We start from the raw sequence: 23049 nt of genomic DNA, 5'->3' as shown, positions 1-23049 counted from the left end.
AATTAATAAATATACGGCTATGTAACCTGTTTTTCGCAGGCATGTGTCTCTTGAAGGGCAATCCCATCCACATTATTTATGTTAATTGATTTAATAGTATTTCATATTTGGCTTTTGAACATTTGAGATACTTTCAATATTATCTGGACCAATATTTAGCGTCATATATATTTATATATTTAGCGTTATATTTTCATTTAATTGATTTTAATTGCTGGGTATCAGCGCCAAATTGGTTGTGCTACTAATTTGAGTTTGTTCGAACTAGTACATACAGGGAGGGCTACGAGCAGACTACCATCATCTTACCACAGTTTAGGTATGAACTTTTCCATTGTCACTGTATTCCGTATAACCATGTGATCCGTGTTCAGAATTTTCTTGTTATTCATCAAATCAAATAAAATAAAAATGAAACGATTACATTCGTCATTAATAAACGCCTTACCCACGGTAAAGTTGTTGAATATTTTCAACTATTTGGTATATTGTGATAACGGGTTAATCACACAGTTTACATGGAATGTGAAAACAATGTAATAAATATGAAATTTTATTTAAATTTTAAATGGATTTAAAAAAAAATATATAATGTAATCACCTACAGGCTATGTCTGTCATTACAAAGAGTTTACACGAAAACAAGAATACCGATTCTTATCTAAGTTTTAATGCAAGTGAAGAGCTTGAACGAATTTCACATAATTGGAGTAGTTCAATACGAAAAAACATTGCCTTGGAACCTAACCAAATACTTCAAATTTTAATTGTAGAAGTTAAAGGAATTAAATTAACTGGTTTGTAGAAGTAACTATAAATGTAAAAACATAATTAATATTTTTTTTCAGAAGGCATGGTATATCAAATAAATACACTTGGTTTGGGATATAAACCATTTCAACGCTCTTTACTACAAATACTTCTCCAAGCAAAGTAATTTGAATTCCAATTAATATTTTACATAATAACTGCTGATTATTATTAGTGTCCCACTACCCACCAGACGGTGTCGGCGGTGTCGGCGGTGTCACCTTTTGCGTGCCATTTGCGGTCAATTTATTTCTATCTACCTGACTATAAGATTTGGGTGCTAAATATAATATTTTATATACTATATACTTAATTTATGCTAATAGGTATAATATAATACTTTTTTACTATAATTCATTACATATTTAAACTTCCCTTCACACTATTCCAGGCTTAGGACTGGCAGTATTTTTTACTGGCGTGTTTAAAAATTCACATAATAATCACAATTCACTGTACTTACATAAAAAAATTTAAAAATATTTATTATCATAAAAATGCACATAATAATATATTTGTCAATCACAATTCACAGACTCACAGGACATAATAAACATAACCTTATTCTAATTTTTGAATAATAGCTATTTTTTTTAAGCATTTTTCTAAATCATTATCTAATTCATAGTCTACTAATGTTTTTCTTATTTTAATTCTAATTAAAATATTATATATAGCACCCAAATCTTATAGTCAGGTAGATAGAAATAAATTGACCGCTAATGGCACGCAAAAGGTGCCGACCGCAAATGTCCCGGAACCCACCAGACATATCAAACTTACTATTTTACAGTGATTTTTATTGAGATATAATTCCATGATATAATTTAAAATAATCTACAATTACTGCCAACATAATCAGCTCCCACTATATAACGAAGATTAATCTGATCAGGCTTAATCGAAAACTGCAGCTCTATTCGATAGGTACCCTATTCAAAACTGTATCAAACATAATAAGCGAACAGGTCGATAATTGGTGTTCTTCGGTGATGGTCAGGGTACACACAACTATTAAACACCTTACTTAATTAACCATCTGTAGCCAATGCATGCAGAATGATAACACACCCTGCACGCATGTAGGACACCGGGTAGCTTCTTTTGTTGAATAGTCAATAGAGTACATAGTTAAACAGATAATATAGGTTGATCAACAAAACTAATTACAAGTTAAGCATAATATTACAACATCTATATGAAATGTAATATAATGCTCAAGTTTCAGAAAAAAAAGTAGTATGAATGTTTTTGAAATGCCCAGTCCTTTTTTTAATAATTAGAAAAACTAATAAAAGACGACAGAAAATGGGAATAACTACGCAAAACCAGTTTTTAAATAATTGATTTTATTATATTGATTATATTGCTGTGATTCAAAAATAAATAAATAAAAACGACCCAAGAGTTTGAAAGTTACATTATTATGTTTATAAAATATAAATTTTAATATTTGGTGAAAATAGCTACGTTTATTCTTTTTGAATTGCAGTCAAATAACAAATTATAATTAGTCGAAAATCAAATGTAAATTCCTTTTTTTTGTTTTTCTATTATTTGGAAAAATAACTTTGAACTTTTAAAATTTTTTAAAACGAGATTATACGTTATTATACCCTTTTTTTGTAGTTATTAGATAAAAGACGGATAAACTTCTTGTTATAGATTTGAAAGATTGTACAGTACTGGTACAAAGATTATACCAGAGTGGAACGTCTCGCAGTTCAATATTTTAAAAATGAATCACATTTCAACTACATAATATATTTTCAAAAACATGTAACTTATAAATAAAATATTTAACTATTGGAATACAATTGCTATTAAAATGTTTTGAATTTAAATACTAATAATATTGTTTTAGCAATAATACGTATGTTGTATGTATGGTTTAAATTATTGTAAGAAGTTTAATAAAAAAATTCACATAAATATTTAAAAAAATTGAAAGTATACAGTACAGTAATCCCTCGTTATCCGCGGAGATTATGTTCCAGGAAAGTTGCGCGGATAACGAGACCATAAAGCAATGTAAAACGGGAAGTTAGGTTTTATTTACATACAATTTTTTATTTTTATTAGACATTTTTATTTATTTTTATTTTTATTACACAAAAAGGTTAATATGTTTGACAATTATTTGATTATGTATTTATTTTTTTAATATAATTTATTAATTATTTATACATACATAATATATTAGGAAGGATGAAAATAATTTGTAATTGATGTTTGTTTCCTTTTGATTTCTATGTCTTTGCGAACTTCTTCGTAAGGCACCAGCAATTCTTGGATTCCTCTTTTGAACTTTAATGCTCTTTCAGTGAGTGGATCCGTCATAGGAACTTGTTCAGTTAGTTGGTTTGCTAATGAAAAAATCTCTTTGATTGATTTAGAGGAGAAATCCGGCTTCACAGGTTCTTCTTCCTCTTCATCATCCTCGGATGTTTTGGTTCGTTCGGGGTTTCGGTAATTTCTTCTAGATCATCCAATGTAAGTTCCTGATCGTAGTTCAACATAATTTCTTATACCTGAGAGGAACTTTTTTTTGGGTCTGGTCTTTAATCCAAATATTAAAGGTTTTTTCGGTCTTCTCCACCTTAACACGTTTTACTGGAAATAGGGGTACTTTCCATAACACTGCGTCGTATTGTCACTTCATTTTTTCTTATTTCTCGAACACTAGACTCGTTCATTTCGTACTTCCTAGCAAGTGACGCTACGGTATCACCACTTTTTATTTTATCCAAAATGTCAACTTTTTGCACGAGTGTCAAAGCGTTTCTTCTCCGTTTCATTGAAATTTTAGGTTGAGAAGCCACTTAAAATGAAGTATGGTACTAAATTAAATAGTAATATGTACATACAACCGTACACGTGTCACGCACTAATATCAACCAACAACTGAACAATTTTAAGATATAACAAATTAACCGTACATATTAAGGTATGTACTTTATGTAGCTTATCTGTTATAAGTATGGGTACAATAAAGATAAAATTTCATCGTATATATAAATACAATGTTATCGCCGACCCAATCGCGGATTTTTAATCCGCGGATAACGAGGGATAACTTTATTCACTTTTAAATTTAAAAAAAGGGTGGGTAAGTGGATGTCGCTCTGCTGTTCAGTAAGTTACAAGTGGGCTACTGTATAATGGACGGTATTAAATTTGAATTCAATGATATCATATCATTGTATACGAGAAACGATTCTGAGCGGTGACGGTTTATCAGTGTTGATATTTTAATTTTATATATTATTAATATTGTTATTAGGTATTTATTATTAATACGGTATCCGGTAAGTTGAAAAAATATTATAAAATTACAACAAAATTACTTAAGTCTATATTATTCAATTGTTGATTATTTAATATGTAATTTCCTCAAAATTTGAACACAAAATAACTATAAAAAAAAACTGTGAAATTTTTTGGTTACAGAATAATCTACTTCCAGCCAAAAAAGTTTTCAATCCTTAGCTTTAAAAGTTGAACATTTCATAAATTTTTAACTTCAAAATCATTATCAAATTTTAAATTTGATAAATCAAAAATCGAACTTAAAATGCCTATAAAAAAAGTTGTGCTTATTAATTTTAATACATATTTTTCAACTGCTATTTAAGAAATATATAAATATACCTTGTATTGCATTTTGAAGTTCTTTGGCCTAACAAATACAATTTTATTGATATTTAGAGGAAAAAAAAACTAAAAAAATTTCAATTTTAAATTGTCCGCAAATAGCTCAAAACAACTCAAAATATTTTGAAAATCTTATCATGTATAGTAATTGATAAAATAATTAGTCAAATTTTCATGTACCTTTCTACAGTTATTGATTTTTGAATTACAACAAAATAACAAAATCGCAACATGAGAATTCGAGTGAATATCCAACTTCAAACGCTCATAAAAATTTAATTTTACTTATAGACATTTTTTTTTGAGTTTTTTTTTGAAAGTTAGATAACCTTATAAAAATCTTGTATTAAATTTTCAAATCTTAGATTTAAAAAAGAAACTTTTTTATGAATTTCCAACTTAAAATAATTTGCATATTTTCGTGATTTTTAGGTGTTTTTTCAACATTTGAACATTAAATGCTTATAAAAAAAATTGTGACTGGATTTTTAATATGCTTAAAATATCATTGTAACAATATGTAAAGAGCCTTGTATTTCATTTTCAAGCTTTTTTACCCAACAAATAAAATTTTATTGACATTCAAAGAAATAAAAACTAAAAATATGGAAAACTGTAAATGTCCGTATACAATTTAAAACACATCAAAATATTTTGAAAATTTTATCTAAGTAATATTATATAAGTTACACCAAAAACTAAAATCAATTTTGTCAAAAACCAAGTTTGCGTAAAAATGTCCGTTTTTTTTTTTTGTTTATCCCGGCACATTCGAAAATTACTGGGAATTTTAAATTTTGACCTTCCCAATGCACCAACTATATTTACTTTCCCATCGAATAAGATACTGAAGTTGAAATTCAAAGCATTATTTCGACTACCTATTGTGTACACAGACACAAATGAAAAAAAAAATGAAAAACACGTCATTGTAATAGCAATACATTCATCCCTCCACTCAGAATCTAAAACAAGTCTATATTCTATATTTGTCCAATCTGTGCAAATATTTAAATTTCTATAACTATTATTATTATTACCTAGGGTTGTACTGGTCTGTGGTTTTGACGTTTGACTGCAAGGTAGGCCCTCTAATATTAATCGAATTTATTAAATATTTTTCAATTTATTAATGGTAGTTTTCCGAGCCGAGCCGATTAAAAGCTCCTGGCAAAACAAAAATTTGCACCCCCTCAAACAAAAAAAAAGATTAAATGTTAACTTATGAGCATAATCGATGTTTACTTTAAAGCTTAAGAGTTAGGCCCGGTTTTTCAATCACCCAACTATTCGTTAAATTACTATTCGTTGAATAAACCTATTCAGCAAATAAACTTCCAAATAAAACAAAAAATTATGACAACTGTTTTTCAATTTAAATTTATTATCCGAATAGTTATTCGGAGAATAAAACTAATCAGTAGATGATAATGATAATATGTATTAGGAGTTGTGCATTGTGGAACAAGTTAAAGAGTTCTGATCCATTGTAATTGGTTGAAATATCTCATCAGTGATAATATTATCATTTATCAAAGAAAAATCTGTATATTTTTATTATAAACAATAAACTGTTATATTGCTATTCTAAATTTCTGTATTATTCTGTTATTCATCAATCATCATTATGTCGTCCAATAAAAGGAATAGGGTAACTAACTTTACCTTTGAGGAAAAAGAACTGTTATTAAAATATGCAATTGAAAATAAATCTGTACTGGAAAATAAAGTATCCAACTCTGTGTCCTGGAAGGACAAAAACCAGTGCTGGTTAAAAATTAGTGAAGCATACAATTCAACCACATCAGGCTGTGTAAGTTCTAAATAAAAATTTAATAATCTTCAATAAATATGAATTAGATATACATTTTTTTTATAAATAACAGCCCAGAGATGCTACAAGCTTGAGATTAAAATATGAAGGATTGAAAAGATTATTGAGAGGAAGTAAAAGTAATTTATTTAAGACTGGAGGTGGCCCTCATGAAAATGATTATACTTGCTCAAGTGAATTAGAAAAACAATTATACAACATAATACAATTGTCGGTTGAAGGGTTGCCTTCAAAATTCGATAGTGATGCTGGTCAGTCACTTTTTATTGCCAAAATATTTTTATAATATGTATTATATAATTTAATAATTATTAAATTGACTTTTAAGTAGTTAACATAAGTAATATTGATGAAGAACATGAAGTTGAAAATGAAATAATAGATGAATCTGCCGTTGATATGTTTGCTCAATATGATTTTGTTTTTGATAACTATAATGAAGATCTTTCAACTATTATAGTTGGCCAATCAGATAAAGGTATTTTCATTTCTTATAAAGTTAACTATATTAAATGTTAAATTTTTTTTTATTTGTATGAGTTAAGTGTTATTTCGAAAATTTATGGGAGATGCATGTTATTGTCATTAGGAGATTCGTGTTGTTATCATTAAATTATATTAGATAAGTGTTATTATTTACCATTAATAATAAAAAAAGATTAATTAATTATTAATATTTTCTTATAAATAAATAATTTACACGTCATGATATTCAATTTTAAAAAACATAACCTTTATTATTATTTATCATAGTAAAAACAGATAAATATAAATTGAACAAAAAATAAAATATCAACTTGTATATTATTAAAATAGAAATTAATAGAAATCAACTTATGAAAAATAAAAACAAAATAATAGAAACCAACTTGTTAAAAATAAAAATAAACAATATTTAAAACTTAAAATAAATAAATTTATAACTTATTTATGTTAGGAACATTAATTGTCATTTTAATTAAAGGAAATATTAAAAAAAAAAGTTTGAAAATTTTTAAACTTATGAAAAATAAAAACAAAATAATAGAAACCAACTTGTTAAAAATAAAAATAAACAATATTTAAAACTTAAAAACAATAAATTTATAACTTATTTATGTTAGGAACATTAATTGTCATTTTAATTAAAGGAAATATTAAAAAAAAAAGTTTGAAAATTTTTAAACTTTTGTAGTTTTGCGAGCCTTTAACTGTTGCTCGTGTGGTAAATTATCATAGAAATCATGCACATCTCTTGGCAAAACACCTTTTAGTTTCTGCAAATCATTCCACTTTGAAAGTGTTAGTACATTTCTACTTTGGTATAGGTTTGGTGCTTCTTTGTTGAAATCAATTATTGTTCTGGAACGATTATATTGAGGAATTTCCTGATACTCATCATCAAATTTTAACTTGAAATAAATTTTTTGAGAAATCGGATCATATTTTAATGCCCTAATATCCTTTACTTCTGGGTCTCCTTTTGATTTTCCTGGTCTTATGGATTTATAGAATAAAACATCTTTGTAGTCTTTAAAATCTGAATGAACCATCAAAATTGATTCATACGGACTGGGGTTTTGGCGTGCAGTCTTGGTAAGCTTCAAATAATCTGAAGGTAAATAAATTTCTTTATTTTTTATGACTTTTTCTATCATGCTATGGACACTGTCACAGGGCATCTGTGTATGTCCTTTCATCAAAAACTTTTGTTCAATTGTAATATTATTTTTAATAGCAAACTGGAGTAAAGCTATTACGATTCTGGTACCCACATCCATCTGAATAAAGTATTATGTCATTTTGAGCTGTAGAATCTTTAATGCAATTTAGAGTTAAATGTTTAGTTATAAGGGATGCAAAAACAGATGCTTCTAACTCACCCTCTGATTCGTCCCACCAATAGTTTGAGCACTGGTGTTCTGGTGCTAAATTATACACAGTGAAATTATGTACTTTCAACTTCATACTGTAGTAAAGTGCACTGGCATTTAATGCTGGGCATAACTTGACTGCCTGTAAGTCCATGGTAAATACATTTTTTTATATGCATGAGCATCAAGTGTATCTTTAGTAAGCTCTTCTCGGGCTCTGTCTTTTTCTTTAATATGCTGTTGATAGTCATTTTTACTCACCTGATTCACTTTATAACTAGAACATACGTCACATAAGTCTTTCCTTGGTTTAAATATTGATAAATTTCTTTTTTTCATAAATGTAGAAAAAATACTTTTACTTAATGGATTTTTAATGGAGTCTTCAACACATTTTTGTACATAGGCAGAGTATATTTCCATTTTAGAATTAAAAGGCCCTTCAAGGTAAAGTCTGTTTGTTTTCTGTCTACAGTAGTGACTGGGCATCTTGGCTAAACTGTCAAACCATAAATTTAAGTGGTCATATCTCATCAAAACAAACCTTCGAGGAGACATTTCATCTTGGTCTCCATCAACTGCCACTTCATTAGAACCAATGTTTTTCAATTTTTTTTGTGGAAGTCCGTTTACTTGATTGGAGGAATGTAACCAATTTTTTATCATCCACTCATTAAGACCTAATGTATTCTGGAACATGGTCTTGCACACAACAAAGTTAACATCTCTGGATTTCAAATGATATATGTATGTAAGAGAAATTTCTTCTACTGCTTTCTCCAGCAGCTGTTGTGTCTTGTTTTTTTACCTGTTTTGATATCATGTTAATACAAAATGTTTTTTTTTCCTCCCAACTACATTTCCAAAAGTCATCGAACATGGTTTGTCTTTTATTTTCTAGGAAACTATTGCAGTGTCGTACCTTTGACTTAATGCAGGATAATGAAGTACAATGATTCATTTGTATTAGTAACCAATGTCATTTAATATCAAATATCTAACCTAAACTTATAACCATATTTTACAATTGCAGTTTTGTTTTTTTCAATAATCATTATTTCTGTTTTCAAAATTTAAGAGTTAACACTCAAACACGTTACTATTACACGATAGTGAAGTTAGCCCCACCAACTCGTCCAATCGACTCCAAACCGGTGCAATATTTTGCAAATTAATTGCAAATTGATACGGACGCCGCAAAAAGAAATTTTCGTTTGGTGGGGCTAAATTCAGTCAGCCCAATAGACTTCAAACTCGTGTCAATATTTTGCAAATTAATTGCAAATCAAAATTGTAATTTTGACGAATTTTTTGCCAAATTTAGTCAGCCCTACCAACTCGTCCGATCGACTCCAAACCGGTGGCAATATTTTGCAAATTAATTGCAAATAATTGCAAATTGGGTTTCGCAATTAATAAATTGACACGAACGCCGCAAAAAGAAATTTTCTTTCAAATAATTGTAAATTTGGTTTTGGTATGAATAATATGTTTAAATTGATTTAGACCGGTTTGCAACACATTCCATACTGTACAGGAATAGCTTTACGTACTAATATAATATAGATGTAGGTAATCAATTCACGTATTAGTGTATATGTATTATTCTACTCACAGAGACAGTTCTCCTTGAGTTGTTATGGTCTCTTAGACGTAACCTCATAGTTAGAAACCACATTCTATTTTGGCAAGCTAATCAAGGGGAGCGGCCAACAACAAGTTATTATTACGAGGCGATGGTTGCGAGAATAACAACTTATTGAACCAGCTACATCCACCTCAAGGACACCCTGTCCATGCGCAGGATCCATCAAAGGAACCGACATCATATATAGGAGGGCTGGGAACACAGTAAAGACAGATGTACCTGGACCAGCAACGCAGAAGCGACTTCACGCCACTAGCCATATACAGGACGACTACTACTACTACTATTACCATGACGATATTATAAATTTCATTCTGTTATAATAAAACATTGCATTTATAAATCTAATTTGACTACTATTATTTTCAAATCATCTACATGAATCCCTGAAGGGGCAGCACGTAACACTGGCGCAGTCGGGTAGGATATTCATTCAAAGGAGGCAACCGCCAAAGGCTACAGTCAACAAGGAGGAATTGATCACTCTTCCAAGGCGACAACTCTGAAGAAGAACCCACACAAAACAAATAAGTCACGTTGCAGTACCATACATTTCATCAGCATCAAGGAACACCGCTTTATTGTGAGTAAATAACTATTTTAAATTTGTTACATAGACGTATGCAACATAATTAAAACAAAAGTATTGTTAAGTAGTCGAGCATAGGTATATTGGTGTAAAACGTAAAATTATATTGAATTTATTGAGAGCGTATTATTGATGTTTTATTAAAATTAAAGGGTATTATTGAAGTTTTATTGAATTAAAGGGTATTATTGAATTATTATTATATTAAAGGTTGTTTATTGAATTATTACTATTGTGAGAAACGTATTAAATAAGTGGTGAAGTGATTTATGGACAAAGAAGGTACATCTCCCTTGAACGTAGCTACTTCATTGTATAACACTAATGTAGAAGACGAATCAAACGAAACGAATAGACAAATTTAATTATTAAGCCCGATTAGAAGCCCAACCCAGTTGAAAAGCCAGTTAGAAGCCCAGTTAAAAGATAACCCAAGTAGAAACCCAAGCCCAGCACTTAAACCTACTACTACACGTAGTACCGTTACAGAGAGTTTTGAATTTCAATCATTAGATTATACAACTAAAAAGCGCGCAAAGAAAATGGTGGTTATAAGATTAGAAGACGCTTTTAAATTAATACCACTATGTACAGGAATAGACGATATTTATCAGTTTATAAATGCATGCGACATGGCAGTAAGCTTAGTAGAGGAGGCAAATGCACCAACGTTAGTCAAGTATATTACTACAAGGTTAACAGGTAGAGCATTAGAAATGATTAAATATAAAAATGTATCGAAGTGGACATGTATAAAAAGTTATTTAACAGACGCATTCGAGGTCACAGCTACGGCTTCAACCTTACAAATACAATTAAATTCTATTAGGATGCACAATAACGAAGATGTAAATTATTATAGCCATAGAGTAGAAAAATTATTGTACCAACTATGTACCGCCAGTACACTAGGTAAAATAGATACAGAAGCAAAAATTATACATGAAACACTTAAGGAACAAACGCTAGCAAACTTTATTAAAGGATTAGTAGAACCGATTAGGACGATAGTAAAATCACGTAATCCGAAAACCCTTGAAATGGCTAAACAGTTATCAAAAGCTGAAGAGGTCGAATATAATACGGAGAGGGATACCTGAGGGGTTGAGCGTAATAGTGGCCTAACCCACAAAAATTCATAAATTGAGATAATGATATAATCTTGTTAAGAATTAAAAATATTATAATGCAACAACGACCTATTTACGATTTTTTTATTTTAAAACTAGATGGCAGCACTATATAAGTTGTTGCATTAACATATTTTATGTTTCGTGATAAAGCAACAATGACCTATTCAACAGTGTGTGGAATAGGCCACTGTTGTAATCATAATATTATATTCAAATTGTTTGATAAGCCATTGTGGTATCATAATAATTTGTGTTATCGTAAAATATAATATAGTTAGTAGTTGTCTACATTTTTTTAATTGTGACTTGTGAGTCCGAATAACTAATTATGTATAGTGATCAGTGTGGAGGACAAAATCGCAATACCAAAATGGCCTTAATTTGGAATTTTGTAGTTGGCTCAAATGACTATTTACCCACTGAAATACATCATAAGTTTCTAGTTTCAGGACACTCTTACTTGGCCTGTGATAGGGATTTTGGAGTAATTGAAAAAGAAAAAAGGTATCACCCAGAAATGTATGTACCAAATAACTGGTTAAAATTTACAATAAGTGCTCGAAAAAAAAATCAATTTAAAGTTATTCAGATGAGACAGGAAGATTTTAAATCAACTGTAATTCTCGAAAAAGATATATGCAATAGAAAAGTTAATGCTGATGGAGAAAAAGTAGAATGGATGAAAATCCAATGGATATCCTTTGTAAAAGATAAACCATACAAAATGTTTTTTAAATATTAAAATAATGTCTTTGTTGCATTTCTTTCTGCCAATTTTTCCAAACGTATAATGGCTAAACCAAAAGAATTAGAACAATTATATCCTAATGGGCTGGCAATTAGTAATGAAAAATATAATGATCTCATGGAATTATTAAAGTTTATTCCTCCTATACATCACGAATTTTATAAAAATCTAAAAAAAAAATAATATTGTTACTTTTTAAAAAATGTATTTTCTTGACTATTATTAATTTGAACTTTTTTTATGTACATGGTAATTTAAAATATATTGTAATAGTATGGTTTTTATTGTGATTTTATTTTATTACAATAAAAAAAAAGATGCATTGTTTATTTATTAGATACATTTGTAATAACATATATTATTTTGAAGAAAGGTTTAAATTGGGTTATATTGTCATAAATTGTATTTATATGTATTACAATATCTGGCCTAAGAACATATTTTATGGTAAACAATAACTATGCATGAGCGCAAAAGTTGCTTATCCAACAAAAATTTGGAGAATTTTGTATGTTTTGTTCCCAAATAACTCTTAGAACTATGTCTTAGATGTATCAATATTTAATATGAAACAATGGTTAAATTTATTTTGTTTTTAAATATTAAATTTTTTAATTAAATTTTCAGAGAAATTGAAAACGTGTATTACCCCCATTAACCACTTGATGGAATAGGCCACTATTGCGCTCAACCCCTCAATTTACCATAGGCGTAGAAATGAAAATTCAAACAACAGAAGTAGTTTTTTACGTAACAATAGTAATAATTATCAGAGGACGAATAATACGAAATACAATGGCAAAGAACAAGCCGAAACTGAGTGCATGTTACCAAAGCCGCAACAATGGGGGACACAAGGTATGCATTGCATTCCCTGTCTAGGTTTTATATTTCAATGGGCCCTTCACCAAAAAAAAAAAATTAAATAAGTTACTATTCGAAAAAAAAAGAAAATATACATTCTCTATAAATTATGATAGATTGATATTATTTTGATATTATTCGAAAAACAAATAATTCAAACAATTCAAGAATTGACATTTTTTGTTATTGAAAATCATCTTTCATCCCTTTACAGTGAAATTCTTACTGTTTGTATTATATAGGTATTTAAGTCTTCCAGTTACTGTCACTATGGCCAAAATGTCATTTTCCAAATTAAAACTGTTGAAACATTATCTTTGGAATTCAATTTTACAAAAGAGATTAACTGCATAAGTATATTTAATATTAAAAAATCAAGGACAAATGAATTTGATCTGGAAAAATGTATAAATGACTGCAAATATGAAGACTATATAGAAAAAAAACTTTAAAATAAAATCATTGTATAACATTTGTTGATAGTTTATTTTTTGTTATTTAAATTTTAGTATAATATTGTGTTAAAATCAAGAAAAAATAACATACCTATTACATTTTATTTAGTGAATGAATTGCTTTTTAATTAACTAGACTTCCTAACTACTGATAACTCATGTATTGTTGGATATGTGTTTAAAAATACGATGGACTTAATATAACCAACATAACTACTACATAGCTTGGAAATTTGTTAAACATTGGAGGCCATAAAATGTTTTCTCGCATTAGGGCCTGGGGGTCTACCAAAGGTTAGTTGTGGCACTAACTTTTATTCATTATATTGGAGTACAAGTACTGGCCACAGGGGTCCTATAACATTTTTCACATCAGGCCCGCTAGTATTGAGATGTGTTAATATAACACAGGGTTATAATCACAGTGTTATACTGCTGAATAACACCATATTGTTAATTTTGAAGTACCGACCCGTGTTACTGAATTATAGCACCAAATTAATGTGATAATTTATGTTAATCATAATTTTAACACATATAAAATATACGTGTTATCAATAATTATGTTATGATTTTGAGAGAGTGTGATTAATAATTATATTAATATTAAATGATAATTAATTTAATAAGCATTCGTCGCATCCATTGTTCTATTGTTTATTTCATGACAAATTAAATTAACATAATATTATACCTATTATATTAATACTATTTTATTACCATAGATGTAATCCTACTTGGAATCCATATCCAACAAATAAATCGGAGACTTAAGTACCTATAGTTATGTTTTTTAGATACCTAATAATTATTTATTAACTATTAAAATAACTATTAATATAAATAGGTAGGTACTTAACCACAATTGTTTTTCCAATTAGGTAATATAAAATCTCTCATATTTTCTTATTTTTTTCAGTCTTGTAAAAAATACTTTTGAAATTGTAGGTATTTAAATACAGTTACAAATACATCTATTAAAAAACAGTATTTAAAAAATACACTTACTTGGCATTTATTTAAATAGTAAAATGAAAGTATTTAAATACATACCAAGTATTTGTATTTGTTTTTAAATACTTTTTCTTAAAATAATTTTAAATGTATTTGAAATACTTTCTTAATGGATGTACTTATTTGTATCTGTATTTAAATACAATTTTATAAGTATTCTAAATACTATAAAAGTATTTAAATACATTTACTCAACAACTTTATAAAACTATTAATATAATTTGGGTAACTATTACAATAGTTTAACCTATTACCTATTACCTATCTAATAAATAGCCTACTAGGTATGGCTCTAATCTACATAATTTAGTAAACATTCTTAGTTCTAAAGTTTAAAGAACGATTCATTATTTGTGTGTTTTTCATAGAAGATATCAGATCCACCTACATAACATAATATAGGTTTAATAAAAGTCTTACAAATAAGTCATTAATCTAAAGTATGTAGGTATACATTTTTTTAGAATACAAAAACCAATAAAACATAGGATTGATCCATTTGATCTTCCAGAAAATCAATTTGTGATATTATTCAGATTAAATAAAACATTGGTAAGAAATTTAGTAAATGATATAATGCCTTTTTACCAATAAAAAATAGAAAGTGATCATTGAGTCCTGAAGTTAGAGTTCTTGTAGCTTTGAGATTTTATGCTCAAGGTAGATACCAGATGTCAATAGCACAAGATTTAACATTAGCAGTATGCCAAAAAAGTATTAGTAACTGTGTACACATAGTTACTGAAGCAATTGTTACAAATCTGGCTCACCAATGGATTCAGTTTCCATCTGATGATGAAATTCCTTTAATAAGAGCTCAATTTTATGAAAAATATCATATACACGGTGTTGTAGGGTGCATTGATCGCACCCATATTTATATTGCGTCAGTACCTGATGATCCTATTCATAGAGAATATATGTATGTCAACCGGAAAAATGAACATTCTATTAACGTTCAATTGATTTGTGATGCCTCATGTCGAATAATAAATGTAAACTCTAAATTCCCAGGATCGACACATGACTCATTTACTTGGAAAAATAGTGAAATAAGGAACTATTTAAAAGACAAATATGAAGAAGGAACTTTTAAGTCTTGGCTGTTAGGAGATAAAGGTTATCCATTAGAGCCATTTCTTACGGTACCTTTCTAAGAAAATGAAATTCAACCACATTCAAAAGAAGAAAATTACAATAGAATCCATAAAAAGACTAGGTCAATTATAGAAAGAGTTAATGGACAGCTGAAGGGACGTTTCCGTTGTTTAATTAAGCATCGCATGTTACATTATCGTCCACAATTTGTCTCATTAATAACAATTGTATGCTGTGTTCTTCATAATATGTGTAAACAAGCAAATTTGGCTGATTTAGATTTACCCGAAGAACTTGATATTGAATATGAAAGACTAATTCCAATGAATGAAAATGAGGAAATTGGTAGAGGGCGTAATTCTTTTTATAGACTAGGACAGTAAATTAGGAGCCAAATTGTAAATCAATTTCGTTAAATTTGTAGACCTTATACTGATATGTATAAAGTATATGGTTAAATTGTATTATTTTTTTATAACAAATCACTGAATATATTTTAACTGAATTATACTTTATAATACTTTTAAGAAAATAAAAAATGTAATACTTTTAACAGTTTTAAAAACGTAAATTAATATTAATAAGTCTTCATTTCATTTAGGTAAAATATCATGTCTAATCTAAATGCATATTATAAAAATATATAAATATAAAACTATTTATCTTTAGTAAGTGTTTCTAGTATATTTGTTGCTATTATAACTAATGTCTCAAGTGCAACGGCCTTTCTCGTTTCAATTTGTAACATTTGCTCCATATACATGGGATAATCAATTTCAGTTTGCTCTGAAAAACATTAACTTTTCAAACAATAATTAAATAATCAACACACAAATACTAACTAAAAATTTAAAAAAAAACATCATTAGTAAATGTTAATTAAGTTTATATTATTTTAATTGATAGTTTATATTTATATTTTGGGACTGCTGTCCGAATTATACTCACGTTTACCTTGTTTAGATTTTTTTTCTTAACCCGTCACCTGTCGCGCGGGGTAAATAATCTCCAAGTTTATTTATAAATACGTGTTTTTCCGTTATTATCTGTAATATAGTTTCGTAATTACGATTAGCTTATCAAAATCACATCATAATTCGATAATGACATTTACTTCATCAAAACTATTTTAGTTTGTTCGGTGCATGCGGGTCGAGAACAATTTATTCGTTTGGACAATATTTACCCCGCGCGACTGAATATTAATTTATTATTTTACATTTTTTTTCAATTTCATTTTCTCTTGATTATTATTATAAAAACATGGACGAAATTGAGAGACGGCGGATTGAGTATCTATAAGAAAGCACAGAAGAAGATGATTTATTAGGAAGCTTTTCAAGTGATGATAATGATAATAATACACCAAAATATGAACCTCATGACCAAAATACGGATACAGAACAGTCAATTTCTAGTGCAAGTTCTATCGGAAATATTTCTAATGAATCAGATTCTGAATATTCGTACCATGAATCTGACGATGATTTACCTATATCTATGAGACGCAAATTTTTTATTGGAAAAGACGTAACAAAATGGAATAGAAAACCAAATGTTCGTGTAAGAATCGCGAAGTCTAATAAAGTTACAGAACAAGCAGGAGTTAAACTTATAGCTAAAAGTGCAAAAACAATTTTGGAGTGTTGGATGTTATTAGTATATAGTAAAAATGACAAATATATATATTGAAAAAGTTCGACCTAATTACAATAGAGAAAGAGATGCTTCGGAAACATGTGTTCGCGAAATCAAAGCACTTTTAGGCATATTATATTGGTAAATTAATTTTTTTCAAAAAAATTTTAAAATTGTTTATCATTTATTATTTTATTTTAGGAGCAATAAAATGTAATCACGGATCCACTGAGGATCTTTGGAAAATAGATGGGTGTGGAGTAGATATTTTAGCATGTGTTATGTCGGAGCATAGAGTCCGTTTTTTACTTCGTTGTATACGATTTGATGATATCCGAGGAAGAGACATAAGAAAAAAATTGATAATTTGACTCATATTCGACATATATTTGATTTATTTGTAAATAATTGTAAAAATACATATACTGTTTCCGAATACTGCACTATTGACGAAAAATTACAATCATTCAGAGGTCATTGTTCTTTTAGAGCAGCGGTTCCCAACCTTTCGGGCGCGCCCCCTTTGGGGGGCGTATACACATCGCTGGGGAGGCGCAAGCAGTCATCACAAAGTAAAATTTTTATTTATCAAATTTTATTATATTTAAAATGAAGAGAAAAAATGAAAAATTAATAAAGACTGGTTATCGTTATAGAATATAGGGTCGTTAAAGTCGATAAAGTAATCGATAAAGATTACAAGTGTTTAGCCATAGTGCACCATGCCACATCGTCCGTAAATTAATCAGTACGATAAGAAAAAGCCAGGGGAAAAAACTATTAGATTAGTTTAGACTCGATTTAGTTTTATTTTACAGTTGCTCAGTGCACGTCAGTGTCGTAGTACGTAGTGGTAGCGAGTGCACGTATATCAAAGTAATGGCTCCTCCGAAAATAAGAACGTATATCGATGATTATGTCAAATTTGGTTTTACGTTCATTGAAAAATATGGTGTCCAAAAGCCTCAGTGTGTTATTTGTCACGTTGTATTAAGTAACGATGCCCTCCGACCTAGTCGACTAGAACGACATTTAACCACAGCTCATCCGATGCTAAAAGGAAAACCTAAAGAGTTTTTTGTTGCTAAAAAAAATTCTTTAAGTAAAATGAAAATTGACCATACCGGTGAGTTTCAACAGAAAAATGAAAAAATTGTTGAAGCTTCATATCACATCGCCTTCATGGTGGCTCAGCAAAAGAAACCCCATACCTTGGGTGAAACATTAATTAAACCTAGCATACTTAAAGCTGTTGAAATAGTACTTGGCGAAGAAAGCAAAAGGAAAATAGTTCAATTATCTCTTTCAGATAATACAGTGAAACGACGTATAGATGAATTAGCTATGGACATTAAAAATCAGTTGATTCATAAATTAAAACATTCCGTATTCTTTGCAATCCAGTGTGATGAATCAACTGATGTGGCCAATTGTTTCCAGCTATTAGTTTACTGCCGTTTTATAAATGAACAGTCCATCGCAGAAGAACTTCTATTTTCCCAGGCTTTAAATTCCACCTCAAAAGGCAGTGACGTTTTGTCTGCCATTGACATATTTTTTGATCAGAATGGTTTGTCTTGGAAAAATGTTGTAGGTGTCTGTACAGACGGTGCACCTGCAGTGCTAGGGTCAAGATCGGGTTTTGTAAGCCTAGCAAAAAATAAAAACCCGTCAATAATTGGTTCTCATTGTGTAATACACCGACAAGCGTTAGCTGCAAAAACGCCATCTGAACTTAAAAATGTACTTGAAGTATGTATAAAAGTTGTTAACACCATCAAAAGCAGTGCACTTAACTCGCGTCTTTTTAAGATTCTTTGTTCAGAGCTGTCCGCGGAACATTCTGTTTTATTATTCCATACAGAGGTTCGTTGGTTATCCAAAGGGAATATGTTTGAACGTTTGTACGAATTAAAATCTGAAGTTGAAATTATGCTTTTACAATTAGGAAAAGACAATCTTCGTGAGAATTTTACCGATGAAAACTTCACATTCTACTTTGCGTACCTAGAAGATATTTTTGAAACTATTAATAACCTAAATCTTAAATTACAAGGGAGGAATACGAATATTATAACCGCCAAAGATTCTATAAACTAATTCTAGAAAAGATACAGCTGTGGAAACGCCGAGTAAACAAAGAGACTCCTAATTTTTCGTCTTTCCGTCGATTGAACGAACTTATCTCTGATGAGGAAAAATCTATTTGTCTTGCTGGATTGAAAAGTATAGTGATTGAACATCTTGACTGTTTGACTGATGAATTCATGCGATATTTTCCGGATTTTTCTAACGAAAGTTGGAAATATACGCTAACAAGTTGTCCATTCAGTGCTAACGTAGACACATTGCCGGATACATTTCAAGAACAGGCAATCGAGCTGAAGAACGATTCACGTGCAAAAATTGATTTTAACAGTGGCAGCTCTTTGGAAGAGTTTTGGGTAAAATACCAACCCATTTATCCTGAAATTTCAAATGAAGCCTTACAAGTCCTTGTACAATTTTCATTGACTTATTTATGTGAATCTGGGTTCTCCAGCTTGGCCATTATAAAAACCAAACATAGAAATCGCTTGGATGTCGAATCTGACTTGAGGTGTTCTTTATCAAACATCGTGCCGAACTTTAAAAAATTGTCCAAAGAAAAGTGTTGTCAGCCTTCACATTAAATGTTAATTTTATTATACATTCTATTATTTATATTTTTTACTAATTTAATTAATTACTCACGTCAATTTATAATTTCATTATAATACTATATTATTTACAATTAATTACTATCATCAATAAAAAAGTAGTCTTTCTAAATATTATATAGTTTATTTGTAAAATGTAAAGTAAACAAAAAAATTATAATTTTTTCAATTTATATGTGGGGGGGCGCGAAATTTTTGAAAATCTACAAAGGGGGCGTAGAATAAATAAGGTTGGGAACCACTGTTTTAGAGTATATATGCCAAATAAGCCCGCAAAATATGGACTAAAAATGTTTGCTAGAGAGTAGATAGTATTAATTATTACACACTCAATATCGAACTTTATGCTGGTAAACAACCAGATGGTCCATTTTTAGTTGATAATGCTGCATCTTGCGTTGTAAAACGATTAGCAAACCCAATTTTGAATACTGGTAGAAATATTACATTTGACAATTAGTTTACTAGTTTTCCATTAGCAGATTATTTACTCCAAAATAAAACAACTATGGTAGGCACAGTTCGAAAAAATAAAAGAGAAATCCCTCCCGAATTTCTCATTTCAAAAGGTCGTGACTTATATTCGTCATATTTTGGTTTTTAAAAAAATAAATCAATCGTGTCGTATAAAGCTAAAAAAAATAAAAAAGTTTTGATAGCTTCGACAATGCACAGTGATTTTTCCCTTTTGGGCCAGTTGAACATGACTCAAGTTCAGAAATGATACTTTTCCATTTTTTAATAGAGTCGTCAAAACTAAAATCCGCACCAAATTTTGCCTGAAACTAATCGGGGATTGTTTTCTAGTAGTGAGACTAGTAACACTTTCTGTTCATCGGTAACTTTCTTCTGTCTTTTTTTATCCAACAATAAAATAGGTATGAAAAGTTAATTTGAAATTTGTTAATAGTATAGTTAAGTCAACATTAAGAACATTATAGGCTATATAATAAAGGTGTTTAAAACCAATGCATTTAACTCTAAAAGTTAATAGGGAAAAACATATTAACTTATCTCGGTTAAAAATGAGATAGACTTAGTGTACCCAAGGAAGAATTAGACTTATGGTACCAAAGTTGTGATAACCAGGGATCAGTCAGACATTACTCAAGATCTGTGTTGGATAAATATTTCCAATGTGATTCTCAAGTGTACCCAGTAATATCAAAACTATTACAAATCTTAATTACATTGCCAGTAACAACTGCTACAGGAGAAATATCGTTTTCTACACTTAGAAGGCTGAAAAATTATTTACGTAACACTACAGGACAGCAGAGACTTAATGGAATGGCTACTTTAAACATACATAATGATATCGAAGTTAAACCAGATTTGGTATTAGATGAAATGGCAAAGCACTCTACACGACGAATTAATCTTAAACTGTAAACTAATATATTATTAGACTCTAATTTATGAATTATGAATAAAGTATATTATTTAAATAATCAATGAGCCTAAATTATTTCCCAACGTGCATTATCTATAAATATAAGTTAAACCGTCTAATTTGTAGTTTAAATATTTTACTCATAAACCTAACTTAATCTTACCCCCTTTCCCCACCAAACATCTTTAAAAATAATTTCTTTTTTAAAAAAAAATCTACTATCTACAACCCCCCCCCCCCCTAATATGTACATGGTGTATGACGTTTAGATATACTATCTGTGCCATACAGCCATATAGGTTATCCACTTGTACAGAAATCGCCATCTTAGCCTTCCTCTTAAGGTTCTCCTACAGCGTTTTTGGGACTGAGTTTTTAAGAGTCTCTATGACAGGTTGAGGTTTCTGCAGCAAATTCTTCTGCAATAGTTGTCTACTTCTGGTTTTTAAGTTTCATATTTACCCAGTCAGTCTTTTGGACTCGATCACACCGAAGTGTCGATTGATGATCTCTAAAAGTACACATTTTTCCGAGTGCTCAAAACTACAATCCCATTTCCTCTTCAAAGGGTTTAGAGATTCCATATTTAAAATAAATAAATAAAACTGAAAAAAATAATAAGCAGTTCATATTTTTTTCGGCCAGGGGCGACGCAGCTAATAAAGAACTTCAATGAGAACATTTTGTAGCAGTGGCTGCGTTATCATCTCTTATAATTTTGCCAATTTTGAAAATTTCTCTTTTTTACCAGATTTTGACGATTTTTGATCCTTTTCTCCCCTTATTATATTTAATTAGCTCTCCGTCACTCGAAGCCGCCAGTGTGTGGTTTATATTCGTGTGCCGGTCGTAGCGGTCGCAATGTCGATCGCAAAGACTGCCACCAGCCGGAATTTTTTTCGTTTTATTCATCCGTTTCGTCTTTTCTCACACCTCACCTTTCGTGTAATCGTGTCTGAATAACGTAATAAAAGCCGTTTATATTCGATTTTCCCTCGAAATTGGTTTGTTCTCTATTGTCATTTAGTCCCTTATTCTCCCGGTTAACACGGAAGCGCTATAAAGCGCTAGTTGTCATGCCAAATAGTGAGAAGCGGGCGGACTCAAAAAAACATTGATAAGACCTTTCCGTTCCCTACCATGTACTGTGTGAAATAGTACATGTAATTTTAGAATATACCTAATCTAGAAATAACAATTAATAATTTTGATTAAGGGCGCCTTGACAGTTTAACATTACATTTGGGGAGCCTCTTGACAACAAAATTTGAGAAGCACTGATTATACTGTAAAATATCTAAATATATATAACTAGCTGTCCTGGTAAACGATCATGTTTGTAGATAGATTATTATTATCTTTTGTTTTTTTATAGATTGTTTGAAATGTCGTGCTGGGCTTATTGCACCCACTCTTGTTACTAACATCCAGTTAATCACTAAAATAAGTATCTCCACTTTTTTTTTATAAGTTTATCAAAAAACAATTTATAAAACAGTAGGTAGGTGTAGTGTACTTGCTGTGTTTTATCATTGTTCACTGATTTTCTAACCAATTATCTTACAGATTGAATAACACAGAATATACTTTTAAATGTTACATACCTACTGTGTTTCATG

The 23049-nt window shown here is 29.6% G+C and overlaps 3 protein-coding genes and 1 pseudogene across 3 annotated transcripts; 3 read left to right on the top strand and 1 right to left on the bottom strand.

Annotated features, from left to right (window-relative positions):
• Nucleotides 1-610: 610 nt before the first annotated feature.
• On the top strand, nt 611-2572 carry LOC132934391 (uncharacterized). Its single transcript, XM_061000701.1, has 3 exons — nt 611-797; nt 849-933; nt 2476-2572. The coding sequence occupies exons 1-3, from the start codon at nt 611-613 to the stop codon at nt 2570-2572; spliced, it is 369 nt and encodes a 122-aa protein (XP_060856684.1).
• Nucleotides 2573-8008: 5436 nt separating this feature from the next.
• Nucleotides 8009-9112, bottom strand: LOC132952209 (uncharacterized; annotated as a pseudogene).
• Nucleotides 9113-15273: 6161 nt separating this feature from the next.
• LOC132952200 (putative nuclease HARBI1) lies at nt 15274-15759 on the top strand. The gene has a single exon (XM_061024408.1). It carries the CDS (start codon nt 15274-15276, stop codon nt 15757-15759), a length of 486 nt encoding a protein of 161 aa, XP_060880391.1.
• Nucleotides 15760-18217: 2458 nt separating this feature from the next.
• On the top strand, nt 18218-21429 carry LOC132952193 (SCAN domain-containing protein 3-like). The gene is made up of 3 exons (XM_061024394.1): nt 18218-19301; nt 19445-19988; nt 21072-21429. Exons 1-3 carry the CDS (start codon nt 18218-18220, stop codon nt 21427-21429), a joined length of 1986 nt encoding a protein of 661 aa, XP_060880377.1.
• The last annotated feature ends 1620 nt before the right edge of the window (nt 21430-23049 follow it).

Source organism: Metopolophium dirhodum, chromosome 1 (assembly GCF_019925205.1).
Source record: "Metopolophium dirhodum isolate CAU chromosome 1, ASM1992520v1, whole genome shotgun sequence".
Taxonomy (NCBI): domain Eukaryota; kingdom Metazoa; phylum Arthropoda; class Insecta; order Hemiptera; family Aphididae; genus Metopolophium; species Metopolophium dirhodum.
Note: the sequence above shows the minus strand (reverse complement) of the source record. Positions and strands in the feature narration are given on the sequence as shown.